General features: G+C 40.7%; 1 protein-coding gene across 1 annotated transcript; it reads left to right on the forward strand.

Moving 5' to 3' along the window:
• Positions 1 to 12,991: 12,991 nt before the first annotated feature.
• Positions 12,992 to 20,899, forward strand: LOC117538312. Its single transcript, XM_034203915.1, has 7 exons — positions 12,992 to 13,121; positions 14,012 to 14,243; positions 14,588 to 14,811; positions 19,615 to 19,762; positions 20,338 to 20,447; positions 20,545 to 20,782; positions 20,892 to 20,899. Exons 2-7 carry the CDS (start codon positions 14,072 to 14,074, stop codon positions 20,897 to 20,899), a joined length of 900 nt encoding a protein of 299 aa, XP_034059806.1. The 5' UTR covers positions 12,992 to 13,121; positions 14,012 to 14,071.
• Positions 20,900 to 21,304: the final 405 nt, after the last annotated feature.

Here is a 21,304-nt window from a genome sequence, read left to right on the forward strand (position 1 = left end):
AAGGTCCATGCACACTCTACACAAGGTAAGCGTGTGTGAGTGTGGGGGACATGGTGCACTTACGTTCTCCCCATGCTCCATTTATCCATCGGGGCTCCACCCACTGTACCCATAGAGTCCAGTAGAGGGCGGAGCCTGTGTGAGAGAACGGGCGTTACGTATTGTAACCCTAGTTCTATACAGTGGTGGCGCTGGGGTAGGCTACAGCCATACCAAGAAATGGCTTAGCCCCACCATGAACAATGATGTTAAAGTAAGCAAAATAAAGTCCGCCAACTCGCGCGGAGTAAATTGCACAGACAGCAGTTAGTAAGATTGATTTCAGTAGCCACTTGTCTGGAAATACCGAAGACTAGAAACGGTTTTGAAAACGTTTGTCACGTAGTGATCGTCTTCTCAATAGAACATCTTTGATAATGTCTTCTGGCCAATCAGAATCAAGATAAAGGCGTGGTGTTGTTGCAGGAAGTCCCGACGGAGAATACTTTTGCTGTAGTGCACTGTAACTTTTATCCATGTTTATTTTATTAGCTTTTCTTTTTAATGACTGATTTTAAATGCCATTTTCTTAATGTCTTTTTGTAAAGCATTTGAATTGCCTTGTGTTGAAAAGTGCTATATAAATAAACTTGCCTTGCCTTGCCTTACATCTCTATATACATCAATACAACATTACGTGTTGATAGAAATCAACACGTAATGAAATAAGACCCCACGGTTTGATGATTGATAGGTGTGTGGGCTGTCTTTCATTTTGACACACAGAACAATGGGGGCTATCCACCCTTATCCACAATGTAAAGTAATTCACACAGCCTCTTCCCTCTTCTCTCTGTGAGGAGCAGCAGGTTCAGCTTTCAGAACACAGTAACACAAAACTAAAATGGCATTCATTTTTTTAAATATGTCGTGTAGTAATAGATTTATTTATTTTTCTTCTCAAGAGAGTACCAGAATGTGTAATTTATGTTAATATTTCAAAAAATCATCATACATAAAGTTTGGTTTTACCGCGGCAAGTAAGAACGGCCGTGATGTACCTAAATGTGTTCTCTGCCTCGAGATCCTCGCCAACGAGTGTCTAAAGCAGTGTTTCTCAAACTTTTTCATACCAAGGACCACTTAACCAATAAATAAACACTCGCGGACCACCTAACTCCACAAATATCAAAAAACACATCGTTTTTCTAGAACAGATTACAAATCGCGTGAAAATGGTACAAACAAGTGGCAACATGTGTGATGAAGGTGTTGTGCTGGGCAATATCATGCAATCGAAAGTGGAACTTAACCTTGCTCCATTGCGGAGATATTCCCGCGAGTGTGCGGAAAACTTAAATTGATTAATTAATTTCAAATGTGAAATGTTACCAATATACTCACGGACCACTAGGGGGCGCGCGCTCACGGACCACCAGTGGTCCGCGGACCACACTTTGAGAAGCACTGGTCTAAAGCCATCTAAACTTGATCGACATCTCAAACAAAAGCACCCAGCTGAAGATAATAAATCAATAGACTTTTTTAAAAGAAAAGAAGAGCACCTAGTGATGCAATCGGCTACTTTTAAGCAGCAAGCCGGCGTCCCTGAGCGGGCCTTGAAGGCATCATTTTTAGCATCATACCACATCGCCCGTGCAAAGAAACCGCACACAATAGGAGAGGATTTAATTCTACCAGCTACCATCGATATTGTTCGGGAAATGCTAGGTGAGGATGCTGCCAGCAAAATCAACGCTATACCACTCTCAGATAATTCTGTGAGCCGACGGATTGGTGACATGGCTCAAGATGTATCTGCTCAGCTTTTGGAGCAAGTGAGAGCTAGCGAATATTTCGCTCTGCAGCTGGATGAGAGCATGGATGTAGCAAATGTCGCAGAATTGCTTGCATACATCAGATTTATTTCAGAAGACAACTTTGTTGAGGAAATATTATTTTGCAAAGCACTGGAAGGTAGGACCACAGGAAGAGACATTTTCCAAGTTTTAGATGAGTACATCATCTCAAACAGACTTGACTGGTCTCGTTGTGTGGGTGTGTGCTCAGATGGGGCAGCGGCTATGACAGGCAAAAAAAGCGGAGTGACAGCTTTGATAAAGCAGAAGGCCCCAAATGTAGTGGCAACGCACTGCATGCTCCATCGGGAGGCACTTGCTGCTAAACGAATGGATGATGAACTACAGATACTCAGATACTACAGGAAGTTATACAAGTAGTGAATTTCATAAAAGCTCGGCCCTTAAAACACAGACTGTTCACTATCTTGTGTAACGAGATGGGCGCAAAGTTTGAGGGGTTACTGCTCCATTTCAACGTGCGCTGGCTTTCCCGTCGGGCGGTGCTGAATCGTGTTTTTGAACTGCGAAGGGAGATCGGTGAATTCCTCTCTTCTGAAAATCATCAACTGGCTGGCCGTTTTTCAGATGCCTCATGGCTCCGGAAACTTGCATACATGTCGGACATATTCCAGCATCTAAATGTCCTGAATAAGAGCATGCAGGGGCGCGAGACGTACATATTACATGTGCAGGACAAAGTACAGGCTTTTACAAAGAAAATCGCCCTGTGGTCGACCAAACTCAAGGAGGGAGTGACAGAAATGTTCCCACAGCTTCACCAAGCGCTTCTGTCATCCGGTGCTGATCCAGGCACCATTTCACCACTGATCCAGTCGCACCTAGCACACCTGCAGGGATATTTCAAAGAATATTTCCCTGACCTGGAAGACAACTCAAATCAAAACTGGATAAGAAACCCATTTTCCCCAGGAGTAGGTGAGAGTATGGATCTTATGTCCCAAGAGAGACTCATAGACATGGCGAATGAATGGGAGTTGAAGGTGACATTTCAAGCTGTTTCACTCCCACAGTACTGGCTTTATGTCAAAAAAGACTATCCTGCACTGGCTGAGAGAGCTCTTAAATCCCTGCTTCCATTTGCCACCACATACGTCTGCGAGTCTGGCTTTTCTACATTGAAGGTATTGAAAACAAAGCACAGAGCACGTTTACAAGTGGACAATGACATTCGTCTGGCACTGACAAACCTAAAACCTAGGATTGATAAACTGTGTAGGAGCCACCAAGCCCACCCCTCCCACTAGTGAGGGAACAGGTATACACAAAGAGGCACATAGTGAAATGACAAGGACTGTTTATAACTGAAGACACACTGAATGTAATGAATAAATGGCAAAACAAACAAAACATACTATACATGTTAACTATTAATATTACTGTTGAATAGTATGTAAAATATATTACGAATATTTATTATGAAGCTGTATGTTTAATTTCTTACATTTGCCATCATAATGTACACATCATTAAAAAAAATTGCAACAGGGGGGTCCCTGCCAGAGGATAATGCTATATGGGGGTCCTTGGCATGGCAAAGTTTGGGAACCCCTGGATTACCCAACAAAAATACTCTGGCGCCGCCACTGGTTCTAAGCACAGTCGGAGCCCTCTACCTAGGGGCCCTGTCTTTCCTATGCGGCTAGCTGAAGAGGGTGTAGGATGATAGTCAGGAGGTGTAGCTGCCTTATATGCAGGTAGGCTCGCCCTGCATGGCCGGCTACGTTTATACAACTTCAGTGTGTGAACGCTCGCGTATCATTGATGAGAGTAGTAACCATAGAGTCCAGTAGAGGGCTCTGCCTGTGCTTATGGAACTAGAGTTACAATACGTAACCCCCCGTTTTCACCCCAAGCTGTTGCCTAGCTTAAGGCTTATTACTTATTGGCTTATTACTTATTACTGTTTTTATATTTTAAACCCCAAACCGATGGAAAAACCCCACAGCAACATAACATAACATAACATTTTCGCCCTAGTTAATAGACAAAATAATTTAATTACATAATATTATTAATGACTTTATTTTTAAATTAAATTCCTGACGGACGGCAAAAAAGCCAGAGGTTATAGAATTAAACAAATAAATAAAAACAAGGATAATTGTGTGTTATTGTTGAGTTAATAACAAATTAGGACATTTAAAAAAAAAAAAAGATTTCAGTATTCTGAGCCCCATTTATTTTCCTCACGGACGGCAAAAAAAGTCAGACATTATACAATTTAAAATAAAAACAATAATCTTGGCTTGATATTGAGTAAGAAAATGTTTTTATGAACCACACAGCTTCCGGTCTTCCAAAACCAGACGTGGTGCAGGCACGAAACATACTTCCAATAGAAATACATTGCTTTTAAAATCGTTCTGTGTGACACGGAAAAAAAGGGAAAATCGTGTTGGTGAACACGAATCAATAGATTACATTTCGTGACTATAACACGAAATGCCGTGAGACTGGGTTGGGCGGCGAATACTGTCGCAGTTCAGAGACCAGACCACTGCTCTGACGCCTTTAAAGCAACTTCGAGATTTTAACAGCGTGTGGGGCACAAAGGCCATGGTGGCCGTAGGACATACAATTATTTTCGGGGCAACGACAGCCATGGCTGTCATGGCTGCCGTGAAACTCCTACCCTGCTGCTAAGTTACATCCCACCTAACAACAACCTTTAGCAACCTTTGTGCAGCCATGTCACTGTAGTATTTTCAGAAAAATTCAAAAATTCCAAAGAAAAATTACATCGCTTTAAGTTGATGGAACACGTTCAAGGCTGACTTCAGGGTCAACCTACAAAAAAACATCAACCCTGCACCACTCCATTCATACTTTGGTATTGTCAGAGCACTTGGTCTTTTTAGCATGGGAATTTGTTTTTGGAATAACGGGCTTTGGGAAAAATTGGCTTTTCGATCCAATGTAATTTAGTCCTCGGAATAATTGGCCATTGGACCAATGTCTAGGCACCTTCTCATCCACCTTATTTCCAACTGCAGCAGAAAGCTGGTCTTAGCAAAAAAATCACCAAACAGCAGACTAGCTGTTGAACATAGCAGAGCATTTAAACGCAAAAAAACCTAAACAAGCTATAAGAAGCGTGAATGAATAAAATCAAGTCTGATAATGAATGCTTATGTAGCTGTATATTTGCGGAATCTGTCAACAAGCAACTAACATGTTCGCCATTAACATCATAATTTGCCAATATTGTGTTTATAGTTTATCCCCCTGACCCCAAAAATCAATTAATACTGATTTAAGGTAAATAATGTGTGTATAGCATATCTGAAAGGTAGCCAGACCTTGTAAAAGCCGGTTGTTATTACCAATGTTTTCTCTGTCTAAAGTTATTGTGTGCTGTTTAGAGGAGGAAAGAAGGAATACAAAAGAAGAGAGGAACCTGAAAAGTTCAAAAGTGATATAAGGAGAGAAGTCAAGAGGTCGAGGAAGAAAAGAGGAAAGATACTGGAGAAAAGGACATGCAAAATAATAAAAAAAATACAGGGAACATTTTTAAAGGCTGGAGAGCAATTTGGGAAACAGGAGCAAATAAGGAGGAGAGAAAAAAGGAACGAGACAAACAGGAAAAGACTAAAGAAAAAAGGTTGGAAAGAAGGGAATGAAATGAGAGAAAGGAACAGAAAGGTATCAGTATAACTCTAGTCATGTGTAACTGCCCTGTGCTGCTGGGCAGTGAAGCTGCGGTACATGATTAAATTCAGGGCACACACACACACACACACACACACACACACACACACACACACACACACACACACACACACACACACACACACACACCTCTATTTAATCAGGTTGCCTCAATACAAGCATCAGAATTATTGTCCAATAGTAAATACACCCAAACTGGCTTAACCTTCACCCAAAACACACACAACACTGCAAAAACTGCAAATCTAACCAAGTGTAATAATCTTATATTAAGATTATAAATCTAGTTTGTCTTGATTTGAGTTTAAATAGTTTATCTAGTGCTTTCTAAGGAAGATCTTTTGACTTAATTCAAGTAAATGTTACTTGCCTAGTCTTGATAAGCAACTTTGTCTTTATTTTAGTTATTTTTAACTAGATACAAGGGATCTGTCTATAAAACATCCACTTCAAGGCTATAAAGCCTTATTTTAAGCACTAGTATGGCAAGAAAGAAAAAATCTAATTTCAAGCATCAGCTCTGTGGTTAACATAAGTTATTTTCCCAGCTGGTATAAAGACAGTAAAAGACACAATTCAAACAAGAATAGTGAGGCTTAACATCTCTTTTAATGATAATCACAAAACAATCATCACACACTCTCCTAAAGGATATGGACCAGAATAACTGATGATATGCATAAGCAATACTAGATAAAGAACAATATATCTTAATTTCTGAGGTTGTGGTGCTTTTCATATATCACACCAAACTTTTTCAAACAATCCATGCCACATTACACATTTAAACATGAACAGCTTAACACACCAAGTATGGCTGAGCGATATGGATAACAAAAATAAATATTACAATATACCTTTGACTCGAGAATGTAGGGGTGACTGTCAGTGCTTTCACACACACCAAGAGACCTTCATTTATCACCAGCTTAACAGCTCAATTCCATAACATCATTGAGGTTGTACTTAATTGGAACATATTGGTGGTCTTTAAAAGTAACTGCATAATAAGCTGTAAAATCAACTAGCTTCTCAACATCAACTACCTCTGTGGCTTGTGCAAGATCAGGGATGTCTACTTCATATGCAAGCAAATCTTTGCTGAAGCCCAAAGTGTCATAGGGCTGATATTCAAAGCAGTATAAATAAGTGTTCACCAGCCAGATATCTTTGATTAGCCCAAATACTGGTAGATGCTGGTCATTAAAACCACTGATTATCAATGACTTATGACTCGTATACTTGTTTCCATTAAGGATAAGCCACTTGAGTGACACAACAGTTTGCACGTCACAAGTACCAATGTAGTCTCTCAGTTTCGACAGTACATAGTCTGTGTTTACAACTTCAGATGTTGGGCCCAGTTCCTTCTCATTTGAAAAAATTGGGTGTTGCCTTCCATTCACATTGTGAGAGCATTCAAACCTCTGATTGTGCTGAACTAATGTCTTACAAATGTTCTTAAAATTTCATTTTGAAGCCCAGCGTTTAAAAAACCTATGTTTTGATTCAAATCTCATATACATGTGTCTAATCATAGGACCCAAAGCCATAATTTGTGAAGGAAGATGAAGCAAATAATGTTGTTTTGGTATAACGTTGTTTTCTGGGAAAAGCTGCTTAAATAATTTCAAATGCTGCTCTATCAATTATTTAAGCCTTGCAACTGTTGTAAGTGAGATGACTGGTGCAAACAGGATCCGTGTTATCTCTACCAATTCAATGATGAACTGCACAAACAAACTCTCTTTGACGTCATTTAGCAAAAATGGCAATATTTTCAAAGGATAAGCATTTGTCCTGAAGATTGTTTTAGTCTGTTATCATTTGAGGTCAATGTAGAAACAGTGATGGGACATGGTCTGTCTCTTAGATCATGAGGTGAGTAAGGGAAACAGACCATAGCTGAATTAAATGCATCCAGTTCTATCTGCCCACTAAGAATGAGATGTTTTAGCACACATTTGATCTCCATAGGGGCGACTCCTTCAAGAATAATATGCATAATATCTGTTGGGGTCTGCTCAATAAGATTGAAGCCAGGAAAATCACACAATCTACTTTTTCTGTTGATCCCATATGTTGTTTTTAAATTGTTCTTTACAAAATCTGTGCTGGCCTTCTCAATATCAGAACACTGGCGCAGATGTCACTCTACTGTTCTTTTGTTGAAACATTTCTCATCAAAGTTATTTTTCATGTCATCTGCATTACACTCACAATGCCTACATTTACAAAGAGCAAAACCAACACCCTCTTTAAAACCTGCAAAGTCATGTTGAGCCAATGTATCCCCACAAAGGGAAACCACAGCACCATACATGATCCTCTCACCAACAGCTGTTTGGATTTTAACACCGTGGTACAACATATCTAAATCTTTTTTGATTCTATCTAAAATCACATCCACACCACACTGAGACAGCTCACTTGATTTTGCAATGGCTAGCAATCTAATTGCAGACAGATTTGATCTATACTTAGGATCTATATTTCCTAAAGTGTAATAAACCATTAACAGTTTGTTCTTTCTTGCATGTGCTCCAAGTGGATTGCATATTTCAATTTCATCAGTATATAAAATTATCTGCAAAGCGGAATGTCTGACGGAGTACAGTGGGTGGTCCCTAAGAAGTTCACCATCAACTATATCATATAAAAAACCCTCTTTACACCTCTTAGGTATGGAGCTTATCATTGTGAATATCCGGGGATCAGAAAACAACTCCTCGAAGCTCTTGAATAATGGCACATAATAAAATGAGTTAGTTTTAATGGTAAGAACTCTTGAAATTGTTTTCTTAGTTCTATATGCAGTTCGTGATATGACCACCTCCTCAGGCTCAACAGGGTTAAACAAATGCCGAATGCTACTGTCCTGTAGATGCGTAGATGAGACTTTTGAGAAGGGGTCTTTAAAGTCATCAAATACTTCTAGGACTGTTGTTTGGAGATTCTCCTCACTTCCAACATGGGTGTCAAAAGCATTCTTGATCTTGTCCCTGAGGTTGTCTAGAAGGGAGGCTTGGTACTGTTGAACATCTGCAACAACACTGTTGACATTCAACTAGAACCAAAAAAAATAGGGTTAACATGTATGAATGACAAATGCATTATCCATCACATCGGTATTTTTAATTTTTCTTAAAAACTTATACCAGACAATATAGTTTTTTTTTAATGTAACTGCAAGTACAGGATGTATTAAAGTTAATAAGTGCAAATACACATTATAATAAAAGAGAGGCAGAATTGTTTGTGCAGTACCTGAGATAAGTAGCATCTCTCACGGATATTTAGAGCAAATGCTGCAGAATGCCGGGACAGACTGTGGTCACTCGTAGCAGAGGATGCCTCTCCCTAAAAACAACATGATTCAGTCAAACTTCAGTGAATATTGCTATTTAAAAAGTACAATATGTAATTGATTTGTAGTGGCTCCCGGTTTGCGTCAGTATATAGACAAAAAAAATACCCCAGTTATATGATGAATGCTATTTAATTTATCAAAGTTGAGGGCAATAGTATGGACTCCAGTCTTATGCACACAGAAAGATTCACAAATGCATTCATATATAAATGACTCCACATAATTATTTTTCAATGCACACACAAATAGTTATCTTTCTATCAATATTTAAAAAGAAATCCACTTAAAAAAAGGTTCACAAATGTATTCCTGATGCACAAACAAATAGCCTATTTCTTGTTTTAAATAAATGTAATAGAAACCCACAAATGTATGTATTTAAAAGTATTTGCATTTGTATTTTCATCAAAAACACATTTGTATGTGATCACATTAGATATATTACACATATTACATATATTACACATATATATTATTATTATTATTATTAGGGTATATTACACCCTTGAATAGACGTAGGTGATTGGCCAAAACGGAAGGAGACATCTGATTGGCAACAGATAATTCCCTGTTTTTATATGTGGATTTGTGTTACATATATATATACCGATAACTATTTAAGTGTGCATGGAAAATATTTGAGAGAGTCATGTATATATACATCTCTAAATACATTTGTGAATCCTTCTGTGTACATTCATTAATATTGAGACTGATCTGACTCAGCCATACCATATGTTTATATTTATTTCATTTAAGAAGGGACAATGCACATTAATTAACATGAGCATCCACATGTAACTGTGCCAGATATAGCCATAGAATCAAATGTTCCTCTGCAGTCCCTGGCCGGTTGGTGGCATTACAAGAAAACTTACAAGAGCATGTAAGCACAAATAAAAGCACATAGATAGATAGAATAGAACATAACATAAAGTTAAGATTATGCATTACATTATGCATTTTCAAAAGGAGCTATAAGTAATATCAGTCAAGCAACATCCATAATAAAAACATGGAAACAGGGCAAGTACATTTTAGGCTATATATTGCTGTAATTTGTTAGAACAACTGTACTGTATAAGGTAAATTAATCTCACCATGTTTTCTGGATTCTCAATTTGCACCGGTTCCAGATTCCCGCCTTGATTTTCTGTGTCCTCTACTGGAATTTCGGCGCCTGTATGATTAGGCTCTTGTTGTGTATCCCGCCATCCATCCAAGCCTTCCTGCTGTGATGGTGTCACCCGCATGCCATCCAAGGTGATACAGCCACGAAAAATCGGAATATCATAATTGTCTTTGCCAAGCCTGGCTGAATCAACATGCAGGAAGGCTGGATGACTTGGTGGGCGACCACTGGCCACAAATGCCGTGTGTTTGCGTTTTAGGTGGTAGAAAAAAGAGTTGTATACTCTATAATCTGCTGCACAGCCATCTACCCCACAGGTGACATGGAAATTAGGACTTCTACCATGTCTTGAACTAATATGTCCAAGAAGCATTCTCAAAGACAAAGACACGAATACTAGACATATAACACAACGCCAACTCATGATTAAATCTCACCAAGTTTGTACAAACTCAATATTTCGCAGGCTGGCACTATAACGATTGCTCTCAGTGGGGTGCTATGGTGGGGTGTGCGAATTTGGCGCCTGCTGCATTATTTCATTATGCGAAGACCCGCCCCTACTCTGCTTCTCATTGGCCCTGAAAGAAGAAAACCCGGGAATGTGCAAGTGGTGTTTGTTATCTCTCATAAAGTCGGAAAATTAATAACTTTATTTACCATGTGTTTGTCAGAAGCTGGATCAATGACAATATCCACTAAAATATGTAAATAACGAATGCCAGTACTATATTATTTACATCGAGAGACCCTCCTCAGTCCTCAGTGTTTACAAGTGGATGGCTGTTAGTGTCCAAATATAGGATGCCAAGCTGGGAATTTCCTATTTCACGAGGATCACCTGATGCACCTCAAGCCAAGGTCCGCAGCGGAATGACACGTTGGTCAGTTCACCTTCACCACCAGAGAGAAAAGGCGGGACAGCGACCAATAAGTGCAGTTAAGGTAACGTTAGTAACTGAACGTAGGAGTAAAAGTCCATAGGCATATGTAAAATATTAGTGCTTTCAAGGTATTAAGTAGTAGTAAATTGATTGGTGAACTGTTAGCTGAATTAGCTAAGTTAGCTAGCTAACTATGAAGCACGTGTTGCTAGCTAACCTTAACCTCACTAATGGGGTATGTAAAAATTAAGCTAGCTAACGTTAACTACTCTCAGATAAATAAACTGTCTGTAAGGAACACAAAATTAGCCGACGTTAATATCATAGTTTTATTTTGGTATTCAGTAATTGTATCTGTTAAAAACTAGCAGCTAGTTAAAAACGCAAAGGGTGGTGGTAGACTAGCTAACGTCGACCTAGCTAGTTCATAGTGAATCACAGCAATTTTACTATTTAGTGTCTGATGCCTTTTTAATGTGATTTTTTGGGGTTGATCTTTAAAATGACAGTGGGCGTCTTTTCCTGTAAATTACAGATTGCTTCTTCATGGTGAGATGGATAAATTCGATGACACAACTGTGTCACTCTTAAAAGGTAAATCTCTTACATTAGTGCATATCTTTAGACATATCTAGACTGATAATTCCCTAATATGGGCTCTTTGCAAATAGTTGTGGTCTGTTGCTGAAATTGCCAACCAAGACTCATTCCTTTACTTGCTTTACCAGTAGCACTGATATACATTTAACTTATAAGGGCAACATAATACAAATGGTGTTGGACACATGCTTTTGGTAAATGATCTGCTCTCACACATTACAGCTGCAAGAGTTACCAATGAGCTATTACCCTCATTAACACGGGAAGACCTGAGGGACCTCCTACCGGGGCCAGAGAACTTCCTCAGACGAAAGTGCGCTTGGGAAGCAGTGCATCCAGAGGTAAAGATGTATTGTGAATGAATGAATGAATGAGGTGTATTGGACTTAAAATATAAATAAATGGAAACTTCGTCTAAAATACATGATTTCACAATGGGTGCTAGAAATGTACATGAATAGCATTTTTTCTTAATAATTTCTAAAATGATCAAATTGATTCTGTGGTGACATAAATCAGTCATCAATCATATGGAGGCATTTATGAGTGTTTCATCAGATATTTTTCTATACTTTACCTAATAAATTACACTTACATTTTTACGTATATCTTTTTATTTTAGATTAGGGCTGCTCATCTGATTGTAGTCATCACCTCCAACTGAACTGCTTTCATTTCTACATAAACATTTCCCCCCTTACGTGTTAAGGCAATGCAGCCTGTAGTAGGCTAGCAAAATCACTGCATTTCCACAGAAATATGCATACTATGTTTTAGTTCTTTAAAATGTGTTCCAACTGTGCCAACACAAATTCTTAAGTAGCCAGAAGTACTAAAGAAAGGACCAAAACAATTCCACACATTACAGCAAGGTAGTTCAAACTAATACTGTCCCCTACTGCATCCAAAATCACAACTTTCTGGTTTCATTGATAACAATGTTATATATACGTTTTTTTTCCAATTGTGAGGTGGTTATTATTATTATTATTATTATCCCATCTATCTGGTTTCATTGGGATAGTTACAGATAGTACAGTAAGACAATGTTACATACATATTTTTTCAATAGCGAGGTTATAATAATTATATCGTTTGTCATTATTATTAATGACAATAATAATCATTTGAAAGTTTTGCTTTTGGTCTAGACTTTTTGACTTGTGATTTTGTCACCATGAGGAACATTTTGATTTCTGATGTTTTTGTGCAGGAGAGCTCAACTTCAGCAGTGTCCGTAAGTCCTGCAGGGAACCAGACGAGCCTAGCCCAGACGTCTTCACCAAAACATGTGACTCCTAAAAAGATCATGAAAATAAGCAGTCCAGACTATGTCGTTTACACAGATGCAGAGCTGGAGCAAATCCGCAAGTATTATTTTTAGCTGCAGCGTCACGGGAGAGCACACCACTGCACCATGTCCAAAGAGCTCAGGTGCCGCTTGGTCAGAAACACCATGACAAGCATGATTGCGATCCTTAGGGCTAATGACATGCAGGACAGGGGAGACTCAGAGTATCCCTCTCATGAAGAGGTGTCTGCCATGGCCAAAAGGTTGATTGAGTACTATCCTGTGCTGCAAGATAAGGATAAACAAACCATGGGTAGGTTCTTAATTTTCAGTGTCAAAAGTCATTTTCTTCTCTTGACATTTACTTTTCATAAGCACAACAATATTGTCAGCTAATTGAAGTTATCTTTTTTAAACTTTAAATATACACATCTTTGATATCTAGTGTTCAAGGTCAAAATTAACATTCTTTTCCCATATGCCCAAAGTGGATAAAGTGAATGAATTTACCCAAAAACTGCATTATGCATTATTTCATAAAGAAATGTTTCCTTAAGTTTTAGTATCGAAGCCTTAACTTGTAAAGATAAGATCAGATCTATAAAACTTTTATAAAAAAACTCAATTTTAACAATCAATTCTGTATACGGTACAAAAACACATACTTTGCCTTTTTCACATTATATGTCCTAAATCTCAATGAATAGCTGACCCTCTCACTTTAATCATTGTTTTCCTCATACCAGTTTGTTGGCTTAATACTAGTAATGTGTCACCACATTTCCATTAGTGATTACATAACTGATGATCACTATCTGACTTATATTGCGAGCGTGTTTGTTGTCCTGATGAACCCTACAAGCTGTGCTACAGAGCTACTAGTGACTGACCTTTTCATTGTTAGGTTGATTGATTTGTTCATATCCTCACTTCAAGATTTGTATGGTAGAGATTGTCTCAGCCAGTCAATATCAGTATTCACACATGGCCTTTCATTGCATTTTGAAAATTAGTTTACTGACCAACTGTCCAGTAATTCATATTTATTTATTGGCAAAGACAATTTTTTTACCCCCATCTGTTGCATGGTGGGTGTTTATTTGTACTCGGCTGGTATTGTATCTACTCTTAAGTATTTTATGTGATGTATCATAATCTCTCTCATATCTCTTAATGAGTTGTCATGTCCATTTTATGCCACAGGACACAGTCTTCCGTCAACTGCTCAAGAGACTGCAGAATGTCAAATCAACCCAGAATGTGATGAGCCGATCAACTGCTGAGCCCAGCCCAACTCTTTCCTTCAAGAAACGTAGACTACTCTTCAAACCAACAGTACAAGACACGGACTATGATGCTGATACGAGCGCATCAACTGAGATCACTGATCTCTCAGAGAACACGCCCACAGACCTCAATAGTGATGACGGCACAGGTAAACTGGGAAGTTATGTACTAATGTTTATTACACCCAACTGTAATTGTGTGCTTCAGCAGCACACTTTACCCTCTTACCCCTTATTATTCCACTTCTTCCACCTAAATGTTGTCCTCTTACTCCTTTCACACCGTTTAAGCTATCGACATTGTTCAAACTTTAAAATGTTCAGTGTTTTGCTGTAGTGTGCTGCTGTACAGATTTTTTATATTATTTTCTTTTTTTTTATCCCCATACAAATAATTTTGCTGTCTGAACAAATACAGATACAAATACGAGTACAAATTGTGGCCTCTGCACATATCTAATCTTTGCTTTGGTGTGACTCATCTCTTTTGAAGTTGATTCAGTGCAATGCCATGACTCCAGAAAAATGCAAGCCAGACACTACAAAACCCTTCAGGAGTTGTGGAAGAAAACTAGACCGAACCAACAGGCCGTGGGTCATCTCTTGGATCTTGAGTTTGAGTCAAGGAGAGCCTTTATAGACTCATGTTCACTCAAAGAAGAGGATAGGACCGAGACGGTCATAGAAGCATATCCCTGCTTCAGAGAGCACCAGCATGTGAGTAACTCTTACCATTCCTTGATAATTGTTGTCAATCAGCCTGCCAATGTAATTGAACACAAAGTTTAAGGGATAGTAACCCCATTTTAAGGCATGGTCACACTGCCCAAAACGCATGAATTACGTAAACATTTTGTTAAGATTTGGTTGTGCGTGATTGTTAGTGGAGAATTTGACAATTTCTGCTGATTTACGTGATGAAAAATCACCGATGAATTGCGCAAGAACTACGGAAATGTCACGTACAAATCACTAACAAAGCACGCACTTCAGCGCAAATCAGAGCATAGCCCCCAAACATGGCCAATAGGTGTTTGTGAACGACGAAAGCTCCACGCATAACCTGCGCTCTATCACTAATTAACTGCGTATAGGTCGCGCATGAATCACGCAGGAATCACTTATGGATCGCTCATGAGCCGCTAACAACGGGCGTCACTATCGCATCCGCTCCGCGCTTATATAAGCTGGCACTGACGGGGGTGTGGCATTACCGTTTCAACAGTCGAAGCCACCACATCATACTATAGAGAAGAGACCATGCCTCCCAAGAAAGGCCGTCAGCCATCCAAGACCAGGGAGAAGAAGAGGAAGGCCCCAACTGCTCCAGTAGATGTGCCTGTAGATGCTCCAGTAGATGCTGTGCCTGCTCCTACTGAAAATAATGCCGCTGAAGATGAAGATGAAGATGAAGAGGTCGCCAGGTCCCCGAGCCCTCCACCTGCTCTTGAAATCCAAGCCGAGGTGCATGCTCCCCCTGCTGCTGCTGCTGCTGATGACGCTGCTGCTAAATCTGGTGCTGAAGATAACCGTCCTGAACCCTCTGCAGGCAAGGGCAAGGGCAAGTCCAAGGGGAAAGCAAATCCCAAGCATGACTACTCCATTGAAGCAGAGAAGGAAGAAAGTCTGCTTGAGTGGATGGCAGAGCATGAAGCAGCGTGGCGGCGGGGCCATCGAGACTACAAGAAGCGCAGGGAGATCTGGGGTGCCAAGGCTGCTGAGATTGGTATGTCTGTAGAGCACATCATGGGCTGGTGGAAGTCTGTGAAGGACTGGTATGTCCGGCTCAACAAGGTGAAGTCTGGCCAGGCATTGAAGAAGTACACAGACCGGGAACAATTCATCATCGACAACTGCAAGTTTTACAAGACCCAGTTGCCATCTACCAAGTCAGCACCCATGGTCAACTTGCAGATGACCACGTCCACCCAACCAGCCCGTGTCAGTGACTCTGAGCCAGACAGTGACCAGGAGCAAGCACCGACTTCCCTTGATGCCAACCTGGAGGTGGTGGAGAGGACTTCAGCCGAGGCAGCCGAGGCAGGCCACAGTTCCAGACCCATGAAGAAGAGGAAGAGGGAGAGGGGCGACCAGGAGGAAGAGTGGATGAAAGAGCTGAGAGACACCATGAAGGCGAACCAAAAACTGCTAGCTCAGCTCATACAAGAGAAACCTGCCCAGTCCTCTGAGCATGAGGTGTTCATTAAATATGTGTCGGTCAGCCTGCGTGCAGCACCAGCAGAGCAATACCAGCAGCTGAAGACCCGCATCTCTAATCTCCTTGACTCTGCTTCCCAGGACACTGCTCCAGCTCCTCAGCCTGCAAGACCTGCCCAGGCCACGTCTGCTCCACCTGTCTTCCACCAATCACAGCAGCAAGTTCCTCTGTACCAGCAGCAGCAGGATCCTGACTACCAGCAGCAGCCGGCTCCTCAGTACCAGCAGCAGCCTTTCCAGCAGTACCAGCATCAAGGTCTTCAGTACCAGCAGTACCAGCAGCAGCAGCCTATACCAGCAGCCTCACCAGAGCCAGAGTCACACTTCCTCTGCTGCTTCTGGTGAGCAGCGCTTGTCGGCATCCAGTTTCAATCTTCTGCAAACAAGCCAAGAAGTTCTCGATGGGTCAATAAACCTCTCCGCCTTCAGCCTTGACAGCCAGCTCTTGCCGACCCCCAGCTCCAACAGACCCAGCACACAGTCCCTGAATACACCTCCAGCTCCTCAGCGTGATGAGAAGGACAGTGACTCTGACTAGAACTAGTTGCAGCAGAAGATTGTTATTGTTATTGTTGAATAAATGACATTTTCTTTAGCTACTAGTTATTTGTTTTGTGTGGAAGTTGGTATGCTTGACATGTGAATATGAATAGACATGGTGGTGTGAAGTGTTATCAATTTTGTAATAAATAGTCTTTAAAAGAAATGAAGTACAGTACAAAACACTAGACAAAACATGAAAAAAGTTCTTCAACATACCACAATAAACATATACTACATATAACAGAAACATACAGAAACATACAAAATACAAATTATTTCATATTCCATTATAACAATAAAACATAACAGCCTCCTGACTCCAGGTTGTCTAGACGTCCACCATCCGGTCTTGCCAGGGGACAGCACCTGCTGGAGAGTTGCACCAATGCCTCAACAAGTTCCTTTGCCTCTTGCCTTCCTTGGATGCTCTGTTGGGTGCCTGAACAACACGGGTGTCTTCCAAGTTTCTCCCCTCTCGCCAGGCACCAGGTTGCATGTTGCCATTCGGGCCTTGCACATCGACCAGGCGATTCTGAAGCACAGGGTACCGAGTCCGCATGAGGTTGTGTAGGAGCATACAGGCCTTGACGATGAGCCTTACATTATCAGGGTGATGGTTCATGGTGCTCAGAAGAATTTGGAATCTGTTGGCAAGGATGCCAAAAGCATTTCCCACCACTCTTCTGGCCCTTGACAGCCTGTAGTTGAAGATTCTTGGTTCCCTGTCAAGGTTCCTGGTACCGTAGGGCTTCATCAGGTAGGTTCTCAGGCTGAAGGCGTCATCTCCCACCAGGAAGTATGGCACATCTTGAGTGTCGTGGGGCAAAGGCTCTGGCTGTGGCCATCCCATGATGTTGTTGTGCTCCAGGCCTTCACGCAGCTCGCTGTTGTTGTAGATATGAGCATCTGAGGAGGAGCCATTACCAGACACGTCTACCCACAGGAACTTGTAATCAGACGTCACCATAGCAAAGAGGATGATACTGAAGAAGCCTTTGTAGTTGTAGTACTCAGAACCAGAGTGAGGGGGAGCCTTGCATGCCACGTGCTTGCCATCAATAGCGCCGATGACGTGGGGGAAGTTCCATCTCTGGTACCAGTCATTTTCCAGTTCCAGCCAGCCTTCTTGAGTGGTGGGAGGTGACATCTGCTCATCTCGGTACTCCTCTATGATGGCCTCGCAGACTTCTCTGACAACATTGCTGATAGTGTTGTGGGGGACCCTCCAGGCATACTGCATGTCACGGTACTTGGCGCCAGATGCTAGGTGACGAAGGGTAAGGGCCACCTTCAGACCAGGATCAAGGGGAGCTCTCCAGTTGGTTGTCTTCTTGGTAATTCTGGTGGTCAGCCTCTGGACAATCTCGTCAAACATGTTTGGAGGCATACGCATGAAGTTCTGGAAGGATCTTGGGTCTTCATTGCGGAGCTCCACCATCAGTCGATCATACAAGCCAGCTCTGGTCTTCTAAAGATCCACTCTCTCACCCAGATGTTTCTAGCTTGTCTTCTCCTCCTTCTTCTCCTTCTCTTGGCCAACATCTCATGAACGTGCAGCAGCTGATCATTCTGGTTCTGGAGCAGGAATACTAGGACATCTCTCCTCTGGGGGTTCATGCTGATGAGATGTGTACCCCTTGGCAGCAGGACAATAATGGCAGGACTTGAAAAAATAGCCGCTTTTATATAGTGCCAATCATACGTGAGTTGTTAGTGATACATCAGTGACTCATCAGTATTTCATAAGTATTGCATGCGCTTATTTACGTGTTCTGTTAGAGGTATATACGCCAATAAAGATTTTTTTAAGTGATTGTCAGTGATTTTAAGTGAAATATACGTGTTACTAGTGCGGAACATGCGTGATATGTCTGTTATTCTTCAGTGAAAAGTCATCGATGAACGCGATAGCGGCAACATTTTCGCGAACAATCACTAATAATCTACGCATATTTCGCGCATTGTCCACGTAAGAACTACGCAACCTACGCAGAAATAACGTAAAAACAGCTTAAAACGGCGTAAAGTCTTACGCAAACCGATTTTTGAGCTGCACAAAACCAGGAATCGCGTAAAACGATGATCGGGCGTACATCCACATACAACCACTGAGGTTCCACGTCAGAAAAAATGATGAAATACGCAAATGACAGATGTATCGCGTAAGACTAAAAATGTGTGCGAAATTCATACGTAATTCATGCGTTTGGGCAGTGTGACCATGCCTTAAAAAGAGGATTTTATTATTTTGTATTATTCTTGCGTAATATCTTCATCATCCACCAAGATTTGAGAGTTCCTAAAAAGTCACTAACTGTAATAAAACAGACTGAAGGGCAGAGTGGGCATTCTTCTAGATTCTAGAGAAAGGTACAATAGGAATTGACTTGCTCAAATGTGCAAAATTACTAACACTGCAGTAGGGGTTCGCAACTGTTGTTGATCAATGGCTGCTCAGATTTTGAGCTATTATGAGAATTCCAAGAGTATAGAGGCATGGGACATTACATCTATGCCTAGTGATAGTCATGCTCATGCTCAATTGTTTGTCCTAAAGCCTTGGATCCACTGCACAACTTTTAAAATCTTAACAGATTATGAAAAGACAGTACACTAACTGACTGAATTTTGTAGATTTTATTGATTTTATTGTTTACCTGTTTCTGATGAACATTGCTAGTCTAAATGTTAAGCAGAATGGGAGTCTGAAATTGTTTGCTGTTTTCTCTGTATCAAAGTTCTATTGATTTTTACACTCAGGTTTTGGACGAGATGGGCCGAATTCTAGAGGCAGGCAACAAGAACTTCACTTACCAGATCAAAGCCAGATGGGAAAGCTTTTGCGAAAATGCGCTGTTCTTTGGAGTGTGGAACAAGTCGTTGAAGCCACCAATGGGTCTGGATAAATGTAAGCATAATGTATAGATAACACTGATAGGTTGGGGGTAACCATTTAATGGCCGCATGGGATGTGATTGTATTAGCTTATTTTCATTATTTTGATAGGACAGGATCTCCTTTTTGATGACTGAATTATGGCAAAATAGTAGTGGTCACTAGAGGGTTTAAACACTACTACCTTAGTCATGTATACAGGTGACCCTTATTGTTTTGCTTTCTCTTGTGCAACTGACAAGTGCTTTTTATATCCCCTGCACCGCTGCCCCCCCACTATCCAGCCAAACTTTCAGTTTGCTGATCCAATAACTGCAATCGTTTTTATTTCACTCTTTAATTTCGCTGTGCACATTCAATATCCCTAGGAGAACCGTTTGATTTTGGTGATCCCACGCTCTCTGTCTTATTCATTCAGGCCAAATTCCCAAGGTGACATTAAGATTCATGTCGCTTCAGGGATACACACATACACTGTCGTTCACCAACAGCATAGTTTTTCCATGATTAGCTTATACTCCCTATACTCAAATTGCCTAACACAAACAAGCACAATGCATTTGATCATGTATCCATATTGTTTTTCAGCTGGACAAGCGATTGCTTTCATGAAGGCACTTCCCTCAATGTTTCCTTCCCCAACTGCCCCACCCAAAAAGCTTGGGTCAGCAAGTGAGGCACTGTTCCATGTTCTTGAGGTGAGTCTGAGTGAGTATCAGTTAAACTGAAATAAAACGTGATATTCCCTGAGGTTTAATTTGTTTCTACTTTTTGTCTCTACTTTGTTGCTCTCAGCCATCCGAGGACCCCAATACATTTCTCCAGAAACGGCCCATCACCAGTCCAGTCATCTTGGTAGACTCTACTAACCTCCTCCTGGCTGTTGGCAAAATCCCACTGATGACCCTACCTAAGGAAATGATCCACGAGGCTCCACTCATCCTGATGGGGTGTTTTTACACCTTCCACCTCACCTACCCCAAATGTGTTGCTACTCTCTTATCCGTCATCCAGACTGAGGTACTGAAGGACAGTATTCTTTACTTTATATACTTTACTCATTCATTCAAAAAAGCAATAGCTGAATGGTCAGAATTCACAAACAAGTAGAGAACTTGAATTCTGTGTCCAATGTTTGTCAGTTCTATGAGGATGTATATATGTTGAAGAGCTTTGTTCATTTGAAAAATGATCCTGTTTGTTATGGACTGACTTAATAAAAACGTGTTTTTTGAAAGAATTGTCATGTTTACTTATTTTTAAGAGCATGTGTTCTAATTTATCTCCCTAAAAACAAGAATTTCATTACATGTTATCGCTTTTATCCAAAGCAACTCACATACTCAATACTATGGGCAATCCCCAAAGGAGCAATTTGGGGTGAAGTGTCTCAGGGACACAACGACATGCTGACTGCAGTGGGGTTTGAACCTGTGACCCCCTTATCCTAACACCAACGCACTACCCACTGCGCCACACGCCTCCCTAAATTCATAAATCTTATTTTAAGTAATTTGATGCTAAAAAGTACCCTAGTTTTGAGTGATAATAGGCT

The sequence above is a fragment of the Gymnodraco acuticeps genome, unplaced genomic scaffold (genome assembly GCF_902827175.1).
Source record: "Gymnodraco acuticeps unplaced genomic scaffold, fGymAcu1.1, whole genome shotgun sequence".
NCBI classification, from domain to species: Eukaryota; Metazoa; Chordata; class Actinopteri; order Perciformes; family Bathydraconidae; genus Gymnodraco; species Gymnodraco acuticeps.

Coding starts and splice junctions, on each gene's coding strand:
- LOC117538312 (XM_034203915.1), top strand. CDS start 14,072: ATGAGCCGATCAACTGCTGAGCCCAGCCCAACTCTTTCCTTCAAGAAA. Junction 14,244..14,587: donor CAATAGTGATGACGGCACAG/GTAAACTGGGAA, acceptor TCTCTTTTGAAG/TTGATTCAGTGCAATGCCAT. Junction 19,763..20,337: donor ACCAATGGGTCTGGATAAAT/GTAAGCATAATG, acceptor ATTGTTTTTCAG/CTGGACAAGCGATTGCTTTC.